General features: G+C 41.7%; 1 protein-coding gene across 5 annotated transcripts in view; it reads right to left on the bottom strand.

The window, feature by feature from the left end:
• The window catches only part of PCLO (piccolo presynaptic cytomatrix protein), a 522,605-nt gene that overhangs the window by 93,263 nt on the left and 407,274 nt on the right, over positions 1-22,068 (bottom strand). For 4 of the 5 annotated variants that reach the window (XM_042859416.2, XM_042859418.2, XM_042859417.2 and 1 more), the window contains exons 11-15: positions 12,785-12,893; positions 12,076-12,143; positions 11,109-11,320; positions 2,359-2,409; positions 755-885 (exon numbers count right to left, since the gene is read on the bottom strand). In XM_042859416.2, the coding sequence (XP_042715350.2) occupies positions 755-885; positions 2,359-2,409; positions 11,109-11,320; positions 12,076-12,143; positions 12,785-12,893 (571 nt within the window). Of the gene's footprint in view, positions 1-754; positions 886-2,358; positions 2,410-11,108; positions 11,321-12,075; positions 12,144-12,784; positions 12,894-22,068 lie in introns of those variants that run through there. The other variant, XM_042859419.2, reaches the window with a different exon arrangement.

Raw genomic sequence — 22,068 nt, 5'->3', positions numbered from 1 at the left:
AGCCTGATTATAGATTTGCCATTATACTAATGGTTCAAAGGAGTCCTTCTGATCTGTGAAAAAAATTATAAAACACTACACAAACACTTCAGTGGGGAACACCACGTACCAACCTATCAAATATTTTAACTCTCATATGCTCCCTGAAAGGGATGTTTTCTGTCTAATAGCTCTCCTTTTTAAATTTACACTGTACCTTTAAAACCAATCATAGAGAAATTATTGTATGTGGAATAAACATGGCAAATCTTGGTTTAAATTCACAAAAACTAGAAAAAAAATGTGAGCTATAGATGAAATTCCACCCTAGTCTCACCTTGCAGTGTCCTTCATTACAGTCTCCCAAACACAGAAAAAACAGAAAAAACAGGCAGAGCTACTGAGTTAAAGACAGATTCCTAAGGAGAACTATGAACTCCATGGATCTGGCAGGTTTCACCAGACCACAATGTTATTTTAACATAATCTGTGCATGTGTGTGACTTCTATTCTATAAAAATTCAAAATAAAGATTAAATCTACAGGCCTGCTTCGGATCCCATTGAAATCAATGAAAAAACTCACATGGATTTCACAGGAAATAGAATTGGGCCCTTTATTTGCAGTGTCTTGTTAAAAAAATAAAGAGATGTTCAGTGCTGCTTGATACTAAACAACTTTTCTGAAGCTTTAATCTAAGTTCTGTTATTCAGGACTGGCATCAAAGACAAATGAAAAGCAACAGAGTTCAAGCTGAAATTTCCTCTCCACTTACCCTCTCCCTGGAAGTAGATAGACTTTAACGAAAGGGTCAGAATAGCCATTGTTGTCTCGTGGAGCAAGGTTTCTTGCTTGAAGAATGTGGATGATAAGATTGCCAAGGTGCTTGTCATAGTTGATTTGAAGCTAGAGAGGGCATTAAAATACTTGAGGATTATTTTTTCCTTTGCTTACTAAAGAATTCAATTTTCCCCTGAACTCCTTTGCATAAATGTCTATTAAATGCAGCAACACCTATTCACATTTACCTGACAAGTGGCTCATTTCAACAGATGATTTAATCTTTCAGTGAATTGGGAGCACAGAAACAGTTTCTGCTTCCTGCTAAAATGATTGTTCGTGTCTCCACAAAAAAGGAGAATGACCTGGCCAACAGCTTTAGCTCTTACACTAGAGATCTCAGGTACAAAGTCTACAACCAGCATGGTGGTGTGGGCTCCATCAGTCAGTCTTATGCACTCACAACCATAAGCCATCTCAGTCTATCCCGTTGGCAGTACAGGATTGTTCCCAATCAGTCAGGGGAGTAGCCAATATTCACTCACACAGGTTCAAAGTGCACCTTCCCCATAATTTGAAATGCGCTTTTCCCCACACACCCTAAATGTCCATCCTAACTTGTGTCATCTTCTCTTGACTCTACAAGACTCTCTTGGCTCCATTCTTCATTCCCCCATGTCTCTGGTGGTGCTGTCATTTTCTTCACTCTGCACCTCTGGTAGAGCTGGCCTGTATCCACAAACTATCAGTGTCTCTGCTCCTTATACCATATCTGCTAACAGTTAACAAAAGAGGCTGCCAGAGCCAGCTATTCCCCTAGGATGTCCTGCTTTAAACCACAGACACCTGGCTCTCCGAGCCACTGTAGGAAGTGGACTAAGGGGACAGATGAAGACAGAGAAGGAAAGGTGCTACCAGCTACTTTCCCCAGCTCCCTAGCAGCAGCAGAAAGGGCTTCCAGCCATGAGGTTGGGAGCTTACCCACTCTGTGGGGGCCCACCTGCACTTTGAAGTCAGTGGGACTCGCATTTGAGTAAGGTGACCCTGAAATAAGAGCTCACATGGAACTGGGAGGCAATCCCATCAGCAGCATTTTCTATGCCCCCCAAACTTTCATTTCCAGAGTTTAGTGAACTTTTTATTTTTAAACCACCACTGAGGTCAATTCAAATCAGATATATTCAGCTACTCGGCACTGCATGGAAAAAATTGAACTGCATCTTGGAAAATCCATAACTTTGCTTCTATATTTGAAGGACCCTTCAATATTATTCAGTGTCAGATCTTCTGAAGTGAATCACAGCGAGTGTCCAAGGATTACAGATTGGAATCACGTTCCATTTATTTTGTAGCCCTTTTGAGAGCGGTAGGAATTCCCATGCCACTGTCGATTGATTTTGTATTGCACACACTGATAATAACGTCAGAGGTCCAAATCTGGCACTGATTAAACCCCACGTCATTCCATTGGCTTTAGTGACATTTCAAGGGGTCCAAATTACCTCAGAATCAGCCCAAATCACACAGCACAGGTTCCCTTCTGAAAACTCATTCTAAACCTAAACACATTTAGCTGCAATAAATGTTGTATGTATTTACCTGAATTTCTCCAGTGATTGGATGGGATGTGGACTTTGTGGCTTCAGTGGGCTGCCAGATGAAAAAATATATAGAGACACATAGATTAAACATAATAGTCTTTCAGTGGTAACATTTTTACAAAGCTCTGTTCACACTGCTCTATCTATCATTTACCTTAGAAAGGCACTTTTCTTCTGACTCCAGTTATTAATTTATTATTTATTATAATTATTTATTATTATTGGCACCTAGTGACCTCACTGGAGATCTTTATGCTAGGTATCGTACAAACACTGAGCACGAAACAGTCTCAGCCCCAAATTGTTTACAGTCTAAACAGATAAGACAGACAACATTCAGGAGGGAAAGAATGTAGCATGATTCTCATTTTACAGAGGGGGAACTGGAGCACAGAGATTAAGGGTAAATCTACACTACAGCAGCGGAGCTATGGCGCTGCAGCTGTGTCGCTGTACTGTAGATACTTCTGACATGAAAAGAAGAGGCAAAGGTAGTTAATCCATCTCTCCAAAAGGTGGTAGCTAGATCGATGGAAAAATTCTTCCATCCACCTAGCTGTGTCTACAGTAGAGGATAGGTTGACCTAACTATGTCACACAGGGTGTGAAATTTTTCACAGCTCTGAGTGAGGTAGCTGTGTCAATCTAATTTTTAGGTGTAGACCAGGCCTAATTGACTTTGCAGAGACGACACAGCTGTATTTCTGTAGAAATGCACGGATTAACCTACTTTAGGTCAAAGCCAATTATTTTCTCATAATTTCTTGGATGATCACGGAGGAGAGGATGAAAGTGAGTGAATTTTCAAGTGGATGATACACTTCCAAATCAGCTTCTGTTTATAGTTCATTCATTGATTCTTAAGTATCATCATCCTTGCCCATCAACTTGTTCATGTCACTCCCCTCTTTGAATCCTTTCACTGGCTCCCCATCTACTATCACATCAAATTTAAGCTTCTGGTCCCCTTCTTCAAATCTCTGTATATCCTTGCCTCTTCCTATTTATTCTCTTTTTTTGAGGTCCATGAATTGCTGACAAGGACAAAAGAGTCCTTAGATAATTATGTTTCTTCAGTTTAAGATCAATTTCACCATTTGTTTGATATCCTGTTTCACAGGGCCGGTGCAAGGAAATTTCGTGCCCTAGGCGAAACTTCCACCTTGCGCCCCTCCGCCCCAGCCCTCCAGCAGCTCCCCGCCCCCCGCTCCGCCCTGAGGCGCCCCCCCCCCGGCAGGTCCCCCCCCTGCCCTGAGGCGCCCCCCCCCCGGCAGCTCTCCCCCCTGCCCTGAGGCCCCCCCCCCCGGCAGCTCCCCCTCCTGCCCTGAGGCGCCCCCCCGTGGCAGCTCCCCCCAGGGAGCCGTGTGGCAGCTCCCCACCCCAGCTCACCTCTGCTCCGCCTCCTCCCCGAGCACGCCGCCCCAGCTCTAATTCTCCTCCCCTCCCAGGCTTGCAGCGCCAAACAGGTGATTGGTGCCACAAACCTGGGAGGTGGGAGAAGTGGAGCAGCGATGGCATGCTCGGGGAGGGGGGCATAGGAGAGGTGATCTGTGGGGAGCCCTGCAGCAGCTCCCCCCCGCCCTGATTGACCTCCTTCTAACATGCAGATGTGAATTGCAACCTGCCAGGTCATGCTGTAAAATACGTCTCGTGGCTACTGCAGTCCTCAAAGGATCAAAGAATTTGACAATGCATTGAAAAGCAACAGTTCAAGATGAGACCTAGAGCAGGGGCTGGAGCTCTGGGTTGTGCGTATGTTGAACCACGCTTAAGGGTAGTGCGGTGTCCTTTCCTCCCTGGGTGCACTAAATGGGAGCAGTTCCCTAGTCTCCTTGTGTGTAGGAATTAGCGCTGGTTGGAAAAATTCAGATGCCATACTGTTTTGCTGGAATTTGCAATTTGTCAAAATCAAAAGGTTCTGCAGAAACGGTTCAATTTCAGTGGGAACAGACAGGATTCTGACTAAACCCTGCCTTGTTTCCTGCCAACTCTCACGAGTCACACCCAGATCCTCAGCAGCACATCTGGCAGGGAGCCAAGATCCTGGCTCCTTGGTAACCTGAGCTCCTAAGATCCCTGGTACCCAGTCAGCCCACCAGGCAGACTGCCCTGGAGCCAGGGCTTTGCTCCCTTTTGCAGAAAATCTTGAATCGGAATGAAACCAAATTTTGAAATATCAAAATCCTCCAAAAAAACAGAACTACATTTCCCCACCCAGCTCTAGTAAGGACTGTAATTGCTGCTGGACCTCGCTCAGGGTGACTCACCTAGGGAGTGGGTGAAGGAAAAACCTCTTTGTGCTCTTCCACCACCTCTGCACAAGGGATAGGCACAAACTGGCCCAATGTATTCAACCAATAAATATCGTAAAATTCTGCAGGAACTGGAGATGAACCCAACCCCTATATCCAAATGTTGTAGTTAAGGGCAATCTCTAATAGGAACATAGGAATTCTTTTTTGACGCTGGCTTGTACACAGTGTTTGGAGGAATACCCCACCCTCTCCTGCCACATTAATGTCACATGAATAAGTGCCATGGAGAAACACACCTTCCTGCTCCCAGATGGTTGTGTGTTAGGAGAGTATTGAGAATTGGTGACCCTGGTAATTTTTCTCCTATGGCTAGTGCATCAGCAGAGACTACTGCCATGCATCTGGTCTGTGTCTAATCCTTTTTAGACTCTTACAAAGCGATTGGACTCATTGCCCTGGGGGACAATTATAAAATTAATTCTACGTTACATAAAACATTCTTTAACAGGAATTTGTAAGTTTATTGTCTACACATTTCATCAAGTTTCTCCTTGTAATTTTATTAGGAGACTAGTTAAATCAGACTGTTAAATATGACTCTGGAGACCTGAGTTCTAGCCTCAGCTCTCTCACTGGATTACTAGATGACCACAGGCAACTTACTTCGCCTGCCCGTGCCTCAGTTTCCCCATATGTAACATGTGGGTAATGATGCCTCCTTTGTAAAGGGTTCTGAGATCTGGCTAGGTATTTTTTATGATAATAAATGGGCTTCTCAACTATTTTTAATGTTATACTCCTATGCTATCTCCTAATATGTCTCCTCTTACTCATCTTCTTTACAAGCTAAACAGTCTGAGGCCAAATTTGCTGATGACATAAGTGGGTCTAACTCCACTGATTTCTGTTACACATGTTTACACGGACAGTGAAATGAATCCTAATCTTTTTCGAAGAATCTCCTTGTCTCTAGTTGCTTTCAGTGCCCTGTTTGGCCTTTTTTATTTCTGCAGTGCTCTTTTTGAAATGAGGTTACCAAAAGTAAATGAAATATTCAGGCTAGGGACAAACCATCAATTTATATAAAGACATAATCATATTTTCTATATTGTTTTCTGCATTCTTAATGCAGCCTAATCTCTTACTTGATCTTTGGACTGCCAGTGCCTACACTGTCTATCTTGACTCCTAGGTCTTTATCTTTAAATGTTGCAGCTATTTCGGAATCCACGAGTGAGTACAAACTATTATGAAGTTTTCCTTTCAATGTGCATCGGCCTTGAATTTGCTTACATTGAATTTAATCCATGGCCATAGTGCCTCATTATGTAGAACTCTGCTTCCCTGTGCTGCACGGTGAAGATGGGAACAAAGGGGCTGGAAGACGGGTACGAAGCAGACATGACATGAAGAAGTGGGAGAGTAACGCACATGTGTCACAATCCATATGGATGGCAGAGAATGGGGAGTTTATTCTCTTTGAGGCATGGTCCCCACAAAAAAAAACAGTAGATTCCTAGCAGAAATGTGCATGGGAGTTACTGATGCTCCTTGTTGCACTAACTTCCTTCTCTCAGAGAAGTGATTAAAGGGCAATGGAAGAGCTAAAGGCATTACAGCTTCTGAGTAAGATCTAATACCTGGTAGAGGTTGACCCACTAAGCAGACTTGGAGGACTAGCTCGCCATGTGGATACACCCGAGATACGTAGGGATGAATCTATTTTTAAATGGACCATGTCACATCTATGGCAATGTGCTCTGTCCCCTCCACAAGGCCACAAAACCCTCCTCCCCAACCAGGAGAATTTGTAAGTTCCCATTCTCCTACCTATCTGAACTCCCCAACAGAGATATGTACAGGCTTTCCTTACCAGAGTCCTGGTCCAACTGTCAAAAATCTGCTTTTCTTACCAGACTTCTCCTAACATCCCCCCTGTGCCGACTACAGCTCCCATGATGCACTGCAGTGATGGGACTCCCACAATGCCCCACATAGCTCAGTCAGAGGGAGGGAGGAGTGCATCAAGGGAAATGTAGTCCACCCACAAGGAGCCTAGCCCATAGGAGAGAACAGGATATGAAGCACCTGCACTACAATTCCCAGGAGGCACCACGGCACCATCGGCAGATGCGGTTTAATGTTGAACTGACTGAAAACAAAATGTTTCAGGTCAGCTCAACAAATGGAAGTATTTTGATTCAGGTCAAACTTACCTGAAATATTTCATTTAGATTTTTCCCAATGGAAAATAAAGAAAAAAATCCAGGGAAAAAATTCCATGGAAAAACTTTGCTTTTTTTCAAAATTGCACTTTCTGACAAAAAAACATTTCAGTAAAAAATTTCTGACCGTTGCTACTCAAGACCTTACAAACTCCTTTAATCTGAGCAAGTCAGCTGACAGCTGCTAAACTATACTAGACATGTGAGTTTGTAAACTGTTCCAAGTCCCAACTGAATTGTCCAAGTTGCAAATATTGATAGCAAACAACCCTAAAATTAGCCACTCAACCTTTGAAAAAAATACTCAAAGACACTATTGACTAAAATTCACTTCTTAATTCATGGCCTATGCATCATTTAAATCCCATTTAAGCCTTCACAACAGGGCTTAAATTGTTCATAAGAACATAAGAACAGCCATACTGGGCAGACCAATGGTCCATCTAGCCCAGTATCCTGTCTTCAACAGTGTCCAGTGCTAGATGCTTCAGAGGGAATGAGCAGAAAGAGGAAATTATTGAGAGATCCATCCCCTGTCATTCAATCCCAGCTTCTGTCAGTTCACGGGCTTGCAGGGGCGGCTCCAGGCACCAGCGCACCAAGCGCGTGCCTGGGGCGGGAAGCCACGGGGGGCAGCCTGCCGGTCGCCGTGAGAGCAGCAGTCAGGCTACCTTCGGCGGCATGCCTGCGGGAGGTCCGCCGGTCCGGCGGCTTCGGCGGTGGGTACGCCGAAGGCACGGGACCAGCGGATCTCCCGCAGGCATGCCGCCGAATCCGCGTTACCAGTGGACCTGCCACAGGCATGCCACTGAAGGCTGCCTGACTGCCGTGCTTGGGGCAGCAAAATACATAGAGCCGCCCCTGCAGGCTTGTCCTGGCCCTTAGCAAAGGGATAAATGTTACTTGTTGATAGCTCAGGGCAGGTTTTCATGAGATGGTGGTTAAAAAGGATGAAGTCTGTCTATACTGGAGCTGACAAGACTGGTATCATTAGTTAACTGGACTACACTGCTGCTGGAAAACAGATACAAGATATTCTAGGGTGGATGCAGCCTTATTTTTCAAAACTTAGAAACTCAAAAATGCCACAGCTGATTTATCACAAATATTGGGTAAAAAGAAAATGTATCTTCTGTCAGCAAACACCATCTGATAAACTTTAGGCTGAAAGCAGGGGCTCTGCGGTTTTCCAAACTGAACTTATAATGCAAAGCTATTTACACCTTTTAACCAAGAAGTCACTGGGGCTCCATAATGTGTATTTGCAAAAATACACATACACTATATGGAAAATTGTAAATTCCTCTGTTAAGCTTTAACAATTTTACAGCCTTTTAAAATGATCCTTATTCATTCTTTATGCTCCAATTCAGCAAAACACTTAAGCACACATTTCAATTTAAATATTCAACTAGGGTTTTGTTAAGTCAGTTGATTGAAATGTTACTCGGTGGGACTGACCGCATGCTTAAAGTGAGGCACATGATTAAGTATGTTGCTGAATCAGGGCATTTTTAAAGATTAATTTGGCAGAAGGAAAAGCAACTCACTGCTGCTTCAGAGGGAGTTAGGAACCCTAAGGACTTAGAAAGGCAGCCTATTCTTCTTTAAGAGGCAAAGAAAATTGTTCCTGAAGGACATTTTGTAGCCAGATGCCTAGTATCCGGCATGTAATCTGAACTGCAACATGATCGTGCATCATGTTTAGAAAAGAAACAGACTTGTACAGGACATAACCCATTCATGGCTCAAAATGCTAACTCCCTTCTCCGCATCATCATTCAAATTCTTTTGTTACATTTCTTTTTCCATAGAAGAACTGGTGCTTTGTAATGCTGTCACACTTCCTAGGGAAGGTTGTCATTATTGTGATGGGGAGCTCTTGTAATGCCAGGCTCTGATGTTATGCTCTATCACTCTCTATGGTAATGGGACAAAGTATTAAATGTGAGGGAATCTGCATTACAGGATATCAAAGAGACTCCTACATCATTTTTGAAGTACATCAAATGTGCTATACAAAAACCTTTAAGCAGAAGATTTTATCTACTACCAAAAGGAAGACCTAGGCACTTTGAAACATTTAAGCCATCATGAAACTTTTGCAAATGTGATGGATTAAGATTGTAGTCTGACTGCTTATGTCGTAAATCAAAAGTAGAAGGGAGCTCCAAATTGAATAAGTTATAATACTGTGATCTAACAGATCTCAGTACAGTTATGAACATGTAGGAATGATTATTATATAGGGAATATATACTTTTGATATGATTTACAGAAAAAGAGAGGTTTTTAATTACTTAATCTTCTTAATTTGAATGCCAAGATCCATTTTACTTAATTTTTAAGTACATTTATAAAACAATAATGCATATTGGATTGCTTTTCCTCTGTGAAACATTATGTGTTTAATATGTACCTTATTGGCATGAACTAGCTTATGTTTAACCCATCTATGGGATTTCTGACCAGGTCCCCTCAGTAAAAGTTTGACCTCCTACTATATTTATTCCTCTTCCCTTAAGGACAATAATTTACACCCGAACTAAAGTGGCTAACAAATAGAGGAAGGGTCTAAAAGACACACAATTTTCTCAGGATCTGGATCAAGACTGTGGAACTCACATAAAACATAAAGGAGCATCATTAAAAGCATAACCTATTTCACTTTCCCACAGCAACTCTCTAAAAAATCCTGATTATAAGTCTGAGATTCTTGTCTTTACCTCTCATGGAAGGTACTTAGCTCCACAATGATTTACTTAGATTGTAAGCTCTTTGGGGAAGGGACCATCTTGTTTCTGTGTTTGTACAGCACCTAGCACAATGGGGTCCTGGCTCATGCCTGGTGTTCCTAGGTGCTACCACAGTACAAATAAATAAATAAATAACAATAAAAATAATGGGAGACCTTATAAAATCCTATACAGAGCTCTAAATATAGATAATTAAGTAGATAGGAAGTGCATTACTTTCACATTTGGAACTCTCCTTAATGTTCAGCTTTTCACTATCCTAATAGCTTCCTTTAGAAAAGATTTGAGCGCTCTTCCTTACAAATTGCACAAGGAGTGCGATCTTTGCAACATTGATTTCTATTGCAGGCAACAAATCTTTTGATGAAAATGTAGAGAAGTGATGCATAACTTTATAGCCCTTTTTTCCCAACTTCCCATTGAAAAATATTGCTAATGCCTTTTGAATATGTGTTTGGTACCCCAGGCATAAAGCAGTTCAGCTGAGAAATGGACAATATTTGACAAAGAAGATCTGAGGATACAGTTAATAACTAACTCATACTGTTGTTTAGTGAGAAAGGCAAAGCTTGATGTTAAGGTCGTTGTTTACTCTCTTCCTGGCACTCAAAGCAATTCTTATCAGTACTGCCACTATGATTATTTATTCTTTATAATATCAGTATCTGCCTCAGCACTGTGCACGGCATAGATAGTCTCCCCCTGCGTTTTTCTGGGTGAAGTCCTGGCCCCAATGACGTACCCATTGGGGCCAGGACTTCACCCAGAAAAACGCACTTAGATACCTGCGTTAGATACCTGAAGATACCTTCACCCAGAAAAACACAGTTAGATACCTTCACCCATCTAACTGCAGTTAGATAACCGTAGCTGGCCCCTGCAAGATGACTCAGGTTTGCAGGGTTCGGGCCAAGGAGAAGTTCAACTGCAGTGTAGACATTCAGGCTCGGGCTGCACCTCACCCATCTTGCAGGGTCTTCCAGCCCAGGTCCCAGCCCAACCCTGAACATCTACACTGAAGTTAAACAGCCTTTAGCCCAACTCCCATTAGCCCAAGTCAGCTGGCATGGGCCGACCACGGGTTTTTAATTGCAGTGTAGACATACCAAATGAGTCCATGGGAGTTCTGGCTTCACTAAAGCCGCTATTTCACCACAGAGTAGACAGGATGCACATGAAAGACCAGAGGAAGGATGAGCAAGACAATCTTTTTGCTAAAGCACTCAAATTGGACTAAAGATATCTTGGTTCAATTCCTGGCTCTGTCACAGACTTCCTGTGTGATCTTGGGTAAGTCACATCATTTTTGTACCTCAGTTCCCCACCTATAAAATAGGAACAATAATATTCTTCTCTGTCATGAGGGTGTGGTGAGGGTAAATTCATTTACATGTGTGAGTCCCTCTGTTGCTACAGTGGAGAGGTCATGTAGGTAGATAATTACTCACTTCTTGTGTCCACGTTTTACTCACTGGACAACTGAGAAGCGTATCACAAGTGAAAGCATCTTACCTTGCTGCTGTGTCGTTTTTTGCTCACTGAGGGTGAACCAGGCTGGCCGGGACTGGGAACAGCACTGGAGCTGGCAGAGGGAGTGCCAGAATGGACATGAGATCCCTTCTCCACTGCTGAGGAAGCAACCAAAGGGGACTGCTGTAGGGAAACCTTTTGGAGCTCCGCAGCCAGCTGCTTAGGATCGACCCCTGGGGACTTCGCCTTGTCTACTGGATTAAGGTAAAAGAGCTTTACATTGATAATTGCTAAACCATTCAGTCCTCTGGCTATTCCAGCTGTGGGTCGACACACTAAATAAATAAACAAAGTTGTCAGATTGCCTGCTTTCATTTCCACTAATTGAAGATCTGACTCCAAATTTCAGTGCAAAAAGAACTTGAAAACAATAGGTTCCCTTCTCCACCCACTCAACACCAAGTCATCACACCCCAGCTACCGCATAAATCCTTTAGGAGGAATCTTCTTTAGCCAGCCAGGGAAGTTCGCTTTTGTTACAGTCAGGTTAGAGATGATTGGCCGGATCCTCGGCTGATAATTAGCCAGAGCCTCTGCTGCTGATTTACACCAGCTGAGGACCTGGCCCCATGGCTATAGTTTCTAGAACTCTTCCAGTTTTGTTAAGAACCCGTACTTTGGTATAACAACAGTTCGTCCAAAATCTTTTGTTTCAATAACTGAGTAATAAATTCAAGTCACCGCTGAGCAAATTCATGCAAAAAGAAAAAGAACTAAGAAAGGATATGAGCACGAAAGAGACTCCAAAGTCTGGAATGGAAGACTTCATAAGCTAATCAGAGCAGAGAACATTTCTTTGTAAGCAATTTAGGAAATAAAGTCACATACCAGACGTTTCACGAGTTTCTGCTATGTGCTTATAAGCTTTGCCTATATCATTCATAATTTTCAGCTGTGGTGCTTATGGCCATCCAGTCCATACATTTGAAAGCAATCTGCTTTCACCTACCAGCCTTTACTGGGTCATGCAGTTCCAAATGCTGGGGATTCTCAGAATCTGAGAGCATGTTGAGGTCCCTAAAGAAAGCAATGAGAAGCCTGAGACAAAAGAAACTCTTTCCTTATACCCTCGTTATTTTATTAAGTCGATAAATGAGACGTGATTAATGACAGAAAGCAGCTCCCAAGCATGGCCCCTTCTTAGCTGATACAAATTTGCAATGCCGTTAAAGTCAAATGTGCTGAGAAAAATGATTCTTTTAAGGTGAAATCTTTAATGGATCGAATGTAAGATTATATTGAAATACATACATTTCTCATGGTGTTTAGATGAGTTACAGCTTCCATCCTAATATAACATGTTTCAACAGAAGTCATGGGAAGACTAAATTCTTATCTCCTTACACTGGCCAACCCCACTGAATTCAATGGGATTGTACCTGTGTAATGAGAGGAGAATTTGTCCTAGAAAGGGAGACATCATTATGGATAAAAACATAATTAGCTAAAAATCTCTTTTAACTCATCCCTTTGTTGTATTTTTAATGATTTAGTATGAAACAAATAAACCTCCAAAAGTAACACTGAACCCTTTTTCTAGTTATTTATACCGGTACAAATCCTCAAGGCTAGCAAAGGTTCCACCTTAACAATTGTAAATCAAAAAAAGCCATGAAAAGCCAAAAAAAATGGAAACAGAAAGATGGGGAAAAACTCACAGTCTTACACATATTTCTGCTTCCCCATTCTGTTGACTAATGATACTCTGGACTTCTTCATAAGTTCTTGCAGTCAAGGGGATGCCATTCCATTCCAGTACCTGCATTCCTAGGATAGCAAAACAGCATAGGGTGAATTACTGTTGCTAAGTGACCCAGCTTTTAACTTAAAGTGCATGATTTGATGTGACATTCGGAAAATCTGTTTTACATGGTCTTTGGTACATTACATTACCAAACACCTTTCACTGCACACTGATAAGATTAATGAATGTTATGATGCCATCAGCTTACCTATATGACTAAGTTGGCAGCTGAATGCCCTTCTGACTGCTCATGCACACTGCATAAAATGCTTTGTCTGGGTTGCATGATAGTGAAAGATTTTAAGAACATCAAAATACATGCACACTGGCCAATGTATTAAAGAAATCACCATTCTATGTATCAGACATTTCCTGGTGAACTAACATCTGTGAATTAGGCTAAGCTGACGTTCCCAGCTTGCTGGCAAACAGCTACTGAGTGTCTGTGGTAAGAAATGTGGTAAGAAATGGCCTAACTTTGTGGGAGAGATGTGTAAATGCTGGGCCATTGTTTGTATTCTGTCATTACAAAAATAAAAAAAGAGAGGACCATATCAATGAAGTTGGGCCAATTTACACCAAGTGAAGGTCTAACTCAAAATGTCTGAAATTAGCCTTGATAAATTATCTTGGAAATTTACAAGTTCAGGCATGAATTCTGCTTACCCACTTTTCACCAGAAGGAGGGTGATGATGTGTGTGCATGGGGGGAAGATAAGTAACTCACTATCGGGGGTGGAGGAAATCTGAGTCTGTGGTGAACAGAATTCTGTCCTAAATGTATCCATTATTATATGTGTCTGTTCTAATTGTCCTAAGGCCTGATCCTGCAAAGACTTACTATGGAGCGTAATGCCATGAGCTGCCCCATTCAATTTCCAGTAGTAATCACTATGCAGGATCAAGCCCCCCAATTAATTATTTGGAGACCATAACCTCATCAAATGAGAAATCTTATTTGGTTACAATGAGCTCTTTTAGGTCAGAATGTTTACACTGAACATACCATTGAGTTAAACAGGGGAGCTCAGAGCATAGAACAGTAGTCAGCTCTCCAATTAGGGCCAGATTGTGAACTCCGCATTTACATTGGTGAGTAGTCACTCACATGAGTAACCCCAATTAGGTCAACTTCTCACCAGTGTATGGGTTTCAAAATCCAGCCCTTGAACTACGGAAGGAAAAGGTTCTTAACAGATCAAGTTCCAGAATACTTAATGTCACACTAAAATCAATGAGTAAAAATCTTAAAACCACATCATTTTCACAGCAAGAAAACCACAATCATTTGGCTTGTTGCCACTTACACAGATAAAATTGAGTCATCACATGGATCTTATGGTTATTTTGAGAATCCTGTGCGGTTGTATACAACAAATGGGGAAAAATAATAAAGTAAAACACAGTTACAAACTCATAACCAAAGGAAAAGATTAAGTAAAATATAATGTTAATTGCTTTTGGAGGAGAAGGTATTGATTTATACAGTGCTGAAAGAGTGAGAAAAGATATAGGCTATTATACTGCATTGTGCCACATTTCTCCAGGATACTGCTAGAATATCCCATCCCATCCCCTAGAACTGGAAGGGACCCTGAAAGTTCATTGAGTCCAGCCCCCTGCCTTCACTAGCAGGACCAAGTACTGATTTTGCCCCAGATCCCTAAGTGGTCCCCTCAAGGATTGAACTCACAATGCTGGGTTTAGCAGCCCAGTACTCAAACCACTGAGCTAACCCTCCCCCCTAAAATGAAATACCATATTTCCCCATGCATTTGTCAGCAAGAATTTTTAGTGTCATTTAGTGTCAAAGCAATGAAAATACAAACAATGTGAGGAATGAATATGAAGTAATGCTCAGAAGGCAGTGAAGCACATTTTTAATAGATTTACCAAAATAGATTCACCTTTCTTTAAAATTAAACAACTTTTCATTTACAAATCATTGTTCAAGAGGACAATCTGGCTTTTGAGGAATCACAAATAATTGTTCTGCTGTTTAGGATGTAGATTTATAGAGTCTGATTCTAATCTCACTTACCCTGAAGTATATCAGGAGTAATTCTGATAGGAGTGATTCTAGCAACTCCTGATTTACTGTGGTGTAAGTGCACAGTAGCATACACACTGGTTTATTGGGGTTTCTGGAGGGGAGGGGGCTAGAGTTATTCCCATTTATAAGCCAACCTCTGGCTATACAATATTTTTGAAAGGAAGAACACAGAGGAAAATTGGGTGCCTTGCTGTGATAGTACATTGATTGATTAAATACAGTGCAAAGAGCTAAAACCAGCACTTCCATTTAGCAGCAAAGAGACAAAAGGGAAAAGGAAGGTCCTGGATGTTTGGGAAGATGCTGTTATGATGCATGACATTTACTAAAATGACATCTGCCTAGCATGCTGGAGAAAACACCATGTATGTCTTGCATCTGAAGAAGTGAGGTTCTTACCCACGAAAGCTTATGCTCCCAATACTTCTGTTAGTCTCAAAGGTGCCACAGGACCCTCTGTTGCTTTTTACAGATTCAGACTAACACGGCTACCCCTCTGATACTTGACACCATGTATGTGATTCGGCACCAAGTGCTACTCACCAGAAAATGAGACAGCAAGTTGCTCCAGCTTAGAGGAGCCCTGCAGCCCACCATGATCAATTCTACCTTATTATGGGAGATGTATCGTGTGCTTGGCACGTGTCTTTCAGTATATCAGTACCCCAACTGGGCCACCTACTGCCTTTAGGTGTGGCAAATCCAGTCTAATTTTAGTCAATGAGAATTCTGCCATTGATTTTAATGAGACCAAGATATGGCACAGTGACTTGGAAGAATGTTTTTAGCTAAGAAAATGTTTATCTGACCGGTTTCTACTCTCTTAATTATTTTCTAACTATTACCCCTTTCCCTTGAGAAACTGGTACTATTGAATATCCTTCGAGCTAATGTAGCTTCCAAAATGCAAAAAAAAAAAAAAAAAGTAATGAGATTGATGAGGCTTAAATGACTCCTCAGCCATAATTGGTATCCAGCTGCAGTTTCTGCCCATGTCAACTTTGTTTCCCAAAGCCCCTAAAAAGTGTGAACATCAAACACGGTTCACAGGCTCTGGATACAAGAAAATACATCATGAAAGTAGCTTGCATTGCCAGTGTCTCCCACATTATAGCCTCGATCCAAAGCCTGCTAAAATCTGTTAGGGTTTTCAGATCAAGACATGTATCTATTTTCTTAATAACCATAGGCCTCTCTCTTAAGGGCTATGACTCCAGTACTAAATTCATGCCAACAAAGACCTGGCTTTGACCACTTATTTTTTAAAAATATCAAACCTCAGCAGACCACCTCAAACAGCTTTGATCTAGATCTAAGCTAAACAACTACTGCTCCTTTTATCTACAAAGGTGTTTGAAACATTAACTGCTGCCAGTTTTATCTTTTTTTATTTAAATGAGGTTTTGATATCAAATGTCTAATCTGCTTCAGGTACAATATTATGCAACAAACTTAATTATATTTTAAAATGTACAGAGAGTAGATGTGAAAATATCATTTAATTCTGTGCATTTCAAACCCTCAGAAGCAAGCTCAGCAAGGACTTTCCTCTCAGCAGTTCATATTTTCAGTACTATGTGAGCACAAGGTGCAACCTTTTCTGCCATTCAAAGGACAGCAGAAGAGTTAAAATCTTTGGGCCCCAGGGTGAACATTATGAAGCCAACCCTCTCCAGAGTGTGTCTCAGATGGGCACTGGTATATATATACCTAGCTCTTATATAGCACTTTTCATCCATAGATCTCAAAGCACTTTTCAAAGGAGGTCAGCACTATCATCCCCATTACATAGATGGGAAAACTGAGGCACAGCAAGGTGATGTGACTTGCCCAAGTTCACCCAGAAATCCAGCAAAAGAGATTTCATAGATTCATAAATTCTAAGATCAGAAGGAACCATTATGATCATCTAATCTGACCTCCTGTATAGCACAGGCCATACAGCATCCCCAAAATAATTTCTAGAGCAGATATTTTAGAAAAACATCCAATCTTGATTTAAAAATTGTCAGTGATAGAGAATTTACCACAATCCTTGGTAAATTGTTCCAATGGTTAATTGCTCTCACTGTTAAAAATTTACATTTTATTTCCAGTCTGAATTTGTCCAGCTTCAACTTCCAGACATGTTACATGTTTCTGTGCTAGACTGAAGTGTCCATTATTAAATATTTGTATCCCACACAGGTACTTATAAACGGTCATCAACCGTTTCTCTTTGTTAAGATAAATACATTGAGTTCCATGAGTCTATCACAGTAAGGCATATTTTCTAATCCTTTACTTATTCTCGTGGCTCTTCTCTGAACCCTCTCCAATTTATCAACATCCTTCTTGAATTGTGGGCACCAGAACTGGGCACAGTATTCCAGCAGGGTCACATCAGTGAAAAAAATACAGAGGTAAAATAACCTCTCTACTCCTATGCAAGGTTCCCCTGTTTATGTATCCCAGGCTCACATTAGCTCTTTTGGCCAGAGAGTCACATTGAGAGCTCATGTTTAGCTCATTATCCAACACGACCCTCAACTCTTTTTCGGAGCCACTGCTTCCAAGGATAGAGTCCCTGTCCTGTAAGTATGGCCTACATTCTTTGTTCCCAGATGTATGCATTTACTTTTAGTCATATTAGAACACATATTGTTTGCTTGTGCCCAGTTTACCAACCAATCCAGATTGCTCTGAATCAGTGACCTTTCCTCTTCTTTATGTACCACTCCTCCAATTTTTGTATCCTCTACAAACCTTTATCTGTGAAGATCTGATGTTTTTCTACATTGATAAAAATGTTAAATAACATTGGGTCAAAAACAGAACTCTGTGGTACCCCAATAAAAATGGACTTGCCCAATAATGATACCCTATTTACAGTTACACTTTGAGACCTATCTGTTATCCAGTGGTTAATCCATTTAATGTGTGCTGTATTAATTTAATAGTGTTCTAGTTTTTTAAACAAAATGTTGTGCAGTACCAAGTCAAATACCTTACAAAAGTCTAAGTATAATGGTCCCAGTGGGTCTATCCATTAGGCTGTGCTACCTCCATACCTCTTCCCTCCATCACTAAATTGTGACTTTGCCACAAACCCTAAGCAAGGGGCAATGTGTAGTGGTGCTGCCCAAAGAGTAGACAAGGAACCAGATTGTGATACTCAGTGCCATAATGTGTGTCCTGATTTCTTCATCCTTCGGGGGGAGGTAATCTGTGCCAGCCCGATATCTAGTGAAGATACCCCTGCCATGCTGACTCAGCTGTACTGGCCAATGCTGATTTGATTGGCCTAAATCACCTCTGCCACCGTAAACCTCTGGTATGCTGATGCATAAGAAACCCCTATGGGACTACACTCCACATTACATTGGGGTGCATATTCCCTACACAGCTCCCAGATCTTGGCTCCAGCCTGGTCTCCTGGAAATACAATGATTCCAATGCTGGGGTTCCCTGCAGACCATTAGAGTTTAGAGCAAGATTTGCCCTTATGTTCGTCACCATGAGGAGGCCAGTTATTCAGAGGGGTAAATTATACCTCCATATATCTTCCTTGACTGCGGCACCCCAGGTGAAATCTAATTTGATAGAAGGCAGGAGGTGATACCTCTGCATCCCACCTTGAGATTTACTACAAAGAGTGAGCAGCTTTAAGTTATGGCCAGGGTTTAAGGGTAGCTCTACTGATGGAGGCTGAACTGGCAAATACCCTGGTCAACCAGGCCATACCTCCTTCCCTGCTAGCATCACTCACTTTTTGGTTGGTGTTGGTGGATCCTCCACTGCTGAGGAGGTTACACTTTCTTTTCCGTCACCACAACTTCCCCATCTGGCAAAGGCTCCACTACAGTGCCTGTGCAGACACTAGACTGAATCCTAGTTCCAAATATGGGGCGATGGTGTAACCAATCCTGCTTGGATCCTGGCATCTTCAACACTAAGAACATGATCTGCTACTTCCTGAGCAAAAGGACTAAGCCCAATAATCATTAGCTATTGAAAAGTCATAAGCCTTGTATGCAGACCAGACATCAGGAGAAAGGACCCACATTGTAACAGTATGGAGTACACTGGCACTGCCAGCCCATTCAATCATGTGCCATCTCCTATAAGCCAATATTTTCTCTGCTTCAACACTGCCAAAAAGGTCAAAGCATGGCTCACCACTGATGTTCAATGCGTATACGTGGACAGACACTAATCGGAAATGGTTCCATTTGTTATATTTTTTTTTAATTAATCCACAAAAATGCTGTAAAACTGGGTGTACTGTAACATATGAAATTTCCTATTCTGGGTTCACCGTAGCTCTAGCGCTCAAAGAGCCTGGAGTAAGGCTATCGTAAAAGTATCTGAATAGTATTGCAATATTCTTGAAGAGCTTGGAGGTGCAACTCTATGAATCATTTAAATTGGTCTATTTTGACATGAATATGTACTTGTGACTGATTCATTTGAGCTCATGTGTGTGTATGCCCTCAACTTGCTTTTGTATTTCTAGAAGTAAGAGGAGAAATATTTGCACTCATAAAAAAAAATATTTAAATCTTCTAGGGGTTGAGTTTTCCAAAGCTATCTAAAATTAGCCAATACTGTTTTTAATGGAACTTGAGTGTCTAAATCCCTTAGTCAGCTTTGAAAATTTCTGTCTAGCTTTTTGTCTTCCACCCACCTTAAAAACATTTGTTGTGTCCTGAATCAGGACACACACAATGGACTAAAATTTAACAGAAAATTTCTACTCAGCCCAACAGGCTTAAAATGGCTAACTACAACTTCAGACTCATACTCTTCGATAAAGGAATCATCTGTAACTGTGGCTATAGCTAACTGTGAGTAAACATCCCAATGAATAACCCTTAGCATGTCAACAACTAACAAAATGTGTAAAATAAAATTGCAATGCTGGTCTGAATGTCATTATGAAAGCCTACATAATGAGCAACAGTACCATATGCAGACTGGAGTTACGGGAAAGAATGATTGCACATAAAGCCCCTGAGCCCATTTTTAAACAGTGATTTTAGGGCTTGATCCTGCAGAATGCTGAACATTTTGGCCTTGATACAGCAAAGCACATAAACACATGCTTAAATGTTTTGCTGGGCGGCATCAAAGTGCTTGACAACATGCACAATGAAATAATTATTGAGCTGTGGGGTATAACTGGACCACCTACCTAGTCTGGCTTTGGGCTGCCTCAGTTTCTCAGTCAATTGCCTGCCCACATTTACAATCAACTGTGAGCTGCTGTCCTGTTTGCCCAGCCCAGGAAGGACTCACTGCTACGCTCAAGCCTCTTTCAGGGCACTTTTATTCTTCAAATCAAAACAAAAAGTAATTCCTATTCCCACCATCAGCTACATTTCCAGGCTTTTCCCCCTTGCCTCTCTCAGTGCTGAAAGGAGGACAGACCCTGCCCTTCAGTCCCCCTGCTTCACAGCCTACTGCAGGAGTCTATTTTCATCCTGCAACTCCATCTCAACCTAGCCACTTGTCGGCTTTTATAATCACTTTTTCCCTTTCCAGCTGACTGTGAACTGGGCTGGATATCTGAGAGGTATAACTATTATAGCCATTCACAGTCTTTGTTTAATCCTGATCTGATGGTGTCAAATTTGCAAATGAACTGGAGCTCAGCAGTTTCTCTTTGAAGTCTGGTCCTGAAGTTTTTTTGCTGTAAGATGGCTACCTTTACATCTGCTATTGTGTGGCCAGGGAGGTTGAAGTGTTCTCCTACAGGTTTTTATATATTGCCATTCAATATACCGTACAAATAAGTGATGGCCACATTAACACCACCCTATACCGAAAACCCACTGACTGCTACGCCTACCTTCATGCCTCCAGCTTCCACCCCGGTCACACCACACGATCTAGTAGTTGCATGGCTATCCAACTACAGAAGCAGTTTCTCCTCCCTTGGTGTTCACACCTCAACTGCTAGCAGAGCACCTCACCCTCCCTGATTGAACTAACCTCGTTATCTCCATACTGATTTATACCTGCCTCTGGAGATTTCCATTACTTGCATCTGAAGAAGTGAGGTTCTTACCCTCGAAAGCTTATGCTCCCAATACTTCTGTTAGTCTCAAAGGTGCCACAGGACCCTCTGTTGCTTTTTACAGATTCAGACTAACACGGCTACCCCTCTGACACTTCTGAAAGGTTGCCGACCCCTGCTATAGTTCCTGGTTCTCTTTTCACTAACCCAAGTTTTACACTGGTGTAACTCCATGGACTTCAGTGGAGTTACTCTTGATTTATCCCAGCATCAAAAGAACAGAATGTGGACCACAATGTTGTTAAAACTTATTTATCTGGTAACTGTACAATGGCTCTAGTGCCTGTTGGAGGAAATGGGCTTTGAGAAACACAGTCATTAGTCTTATTCTTACTGGAATTGCCTGAAATCTTTTTTATTAAAAAAAACCTCCCTTGATATTTATGGTAGAATTGTAATTAATTTCTTTCAGGAGTGAGGCTTTAACTAAAATCTGTCACTTTTTAAAAGAGCTCCTGAATAAGATTAGAAGCAAAGAGTTTTAGATCTGATTTAATTAGTAAGTAAGATCAGTTTCTAGATGTAAAGATCTCCCACAAGGTTTGCTACTCTTAGCCTGATTATATTATTCATGTGTGGGTATTTTCCTGCCTACACATGTAGTTCTATTTACTTAGGGGGGCATGTTCTTTGCTATTATTCTCAGAAAATTTTCAGGGAAGACATCCTGCGATGGATCATCAAACACATGACCACTTTTTTTCTTTGAAGTGAACTTAGTGCCAGTGAGATTGCTGGACTTCAGCTCCTGAAAACTGATGTAGTCTGTTTATCTACAGAACCATTACAGCAAAATCTTCACTAGCACATACATCCTTGCACTGACCCTTTAGTATGCCACACCCTAGAAATACAAGAGCCTCCTCTTCTAGGGCTAACACAGTTTGGCAGGGGCGCTGGAACAATGTGTATAGCGGGGTTGCTGAGAGCCATTGAACCAAACTGTAAACCCTGTATATGCTGGTAACCACTTCAAGCCAGGGGGTGCAGCAGTCCTCCCAGCACACCTAGTTCCAGCACCTGTGCAGTTTGATCTCCATGACTGGTCAGTTCTTGGCCAGTCCTGTGCGGAGACAGTAAATAATGG

This window comes from Chrysemys picta, chromosome 1 (genome assembly GCF_011386835.1).
Source record: "Chrysemys picta bellii isolate R12L10 chromosome 1, ASM1138683v2, whole genome shotgun sequence".
NCBI classification, from domain to species: domain Eukaryota; kingdom Metazoa; phylum Chordata; order Testudines; family Emydidae; genus Chrysemys; species Chrysemys picta.
The sequence above is the reverse complement of the archived record's forward strand: the minus strand, read 5'-3'. Positions and strand labels throughout refer to the sequence as shown.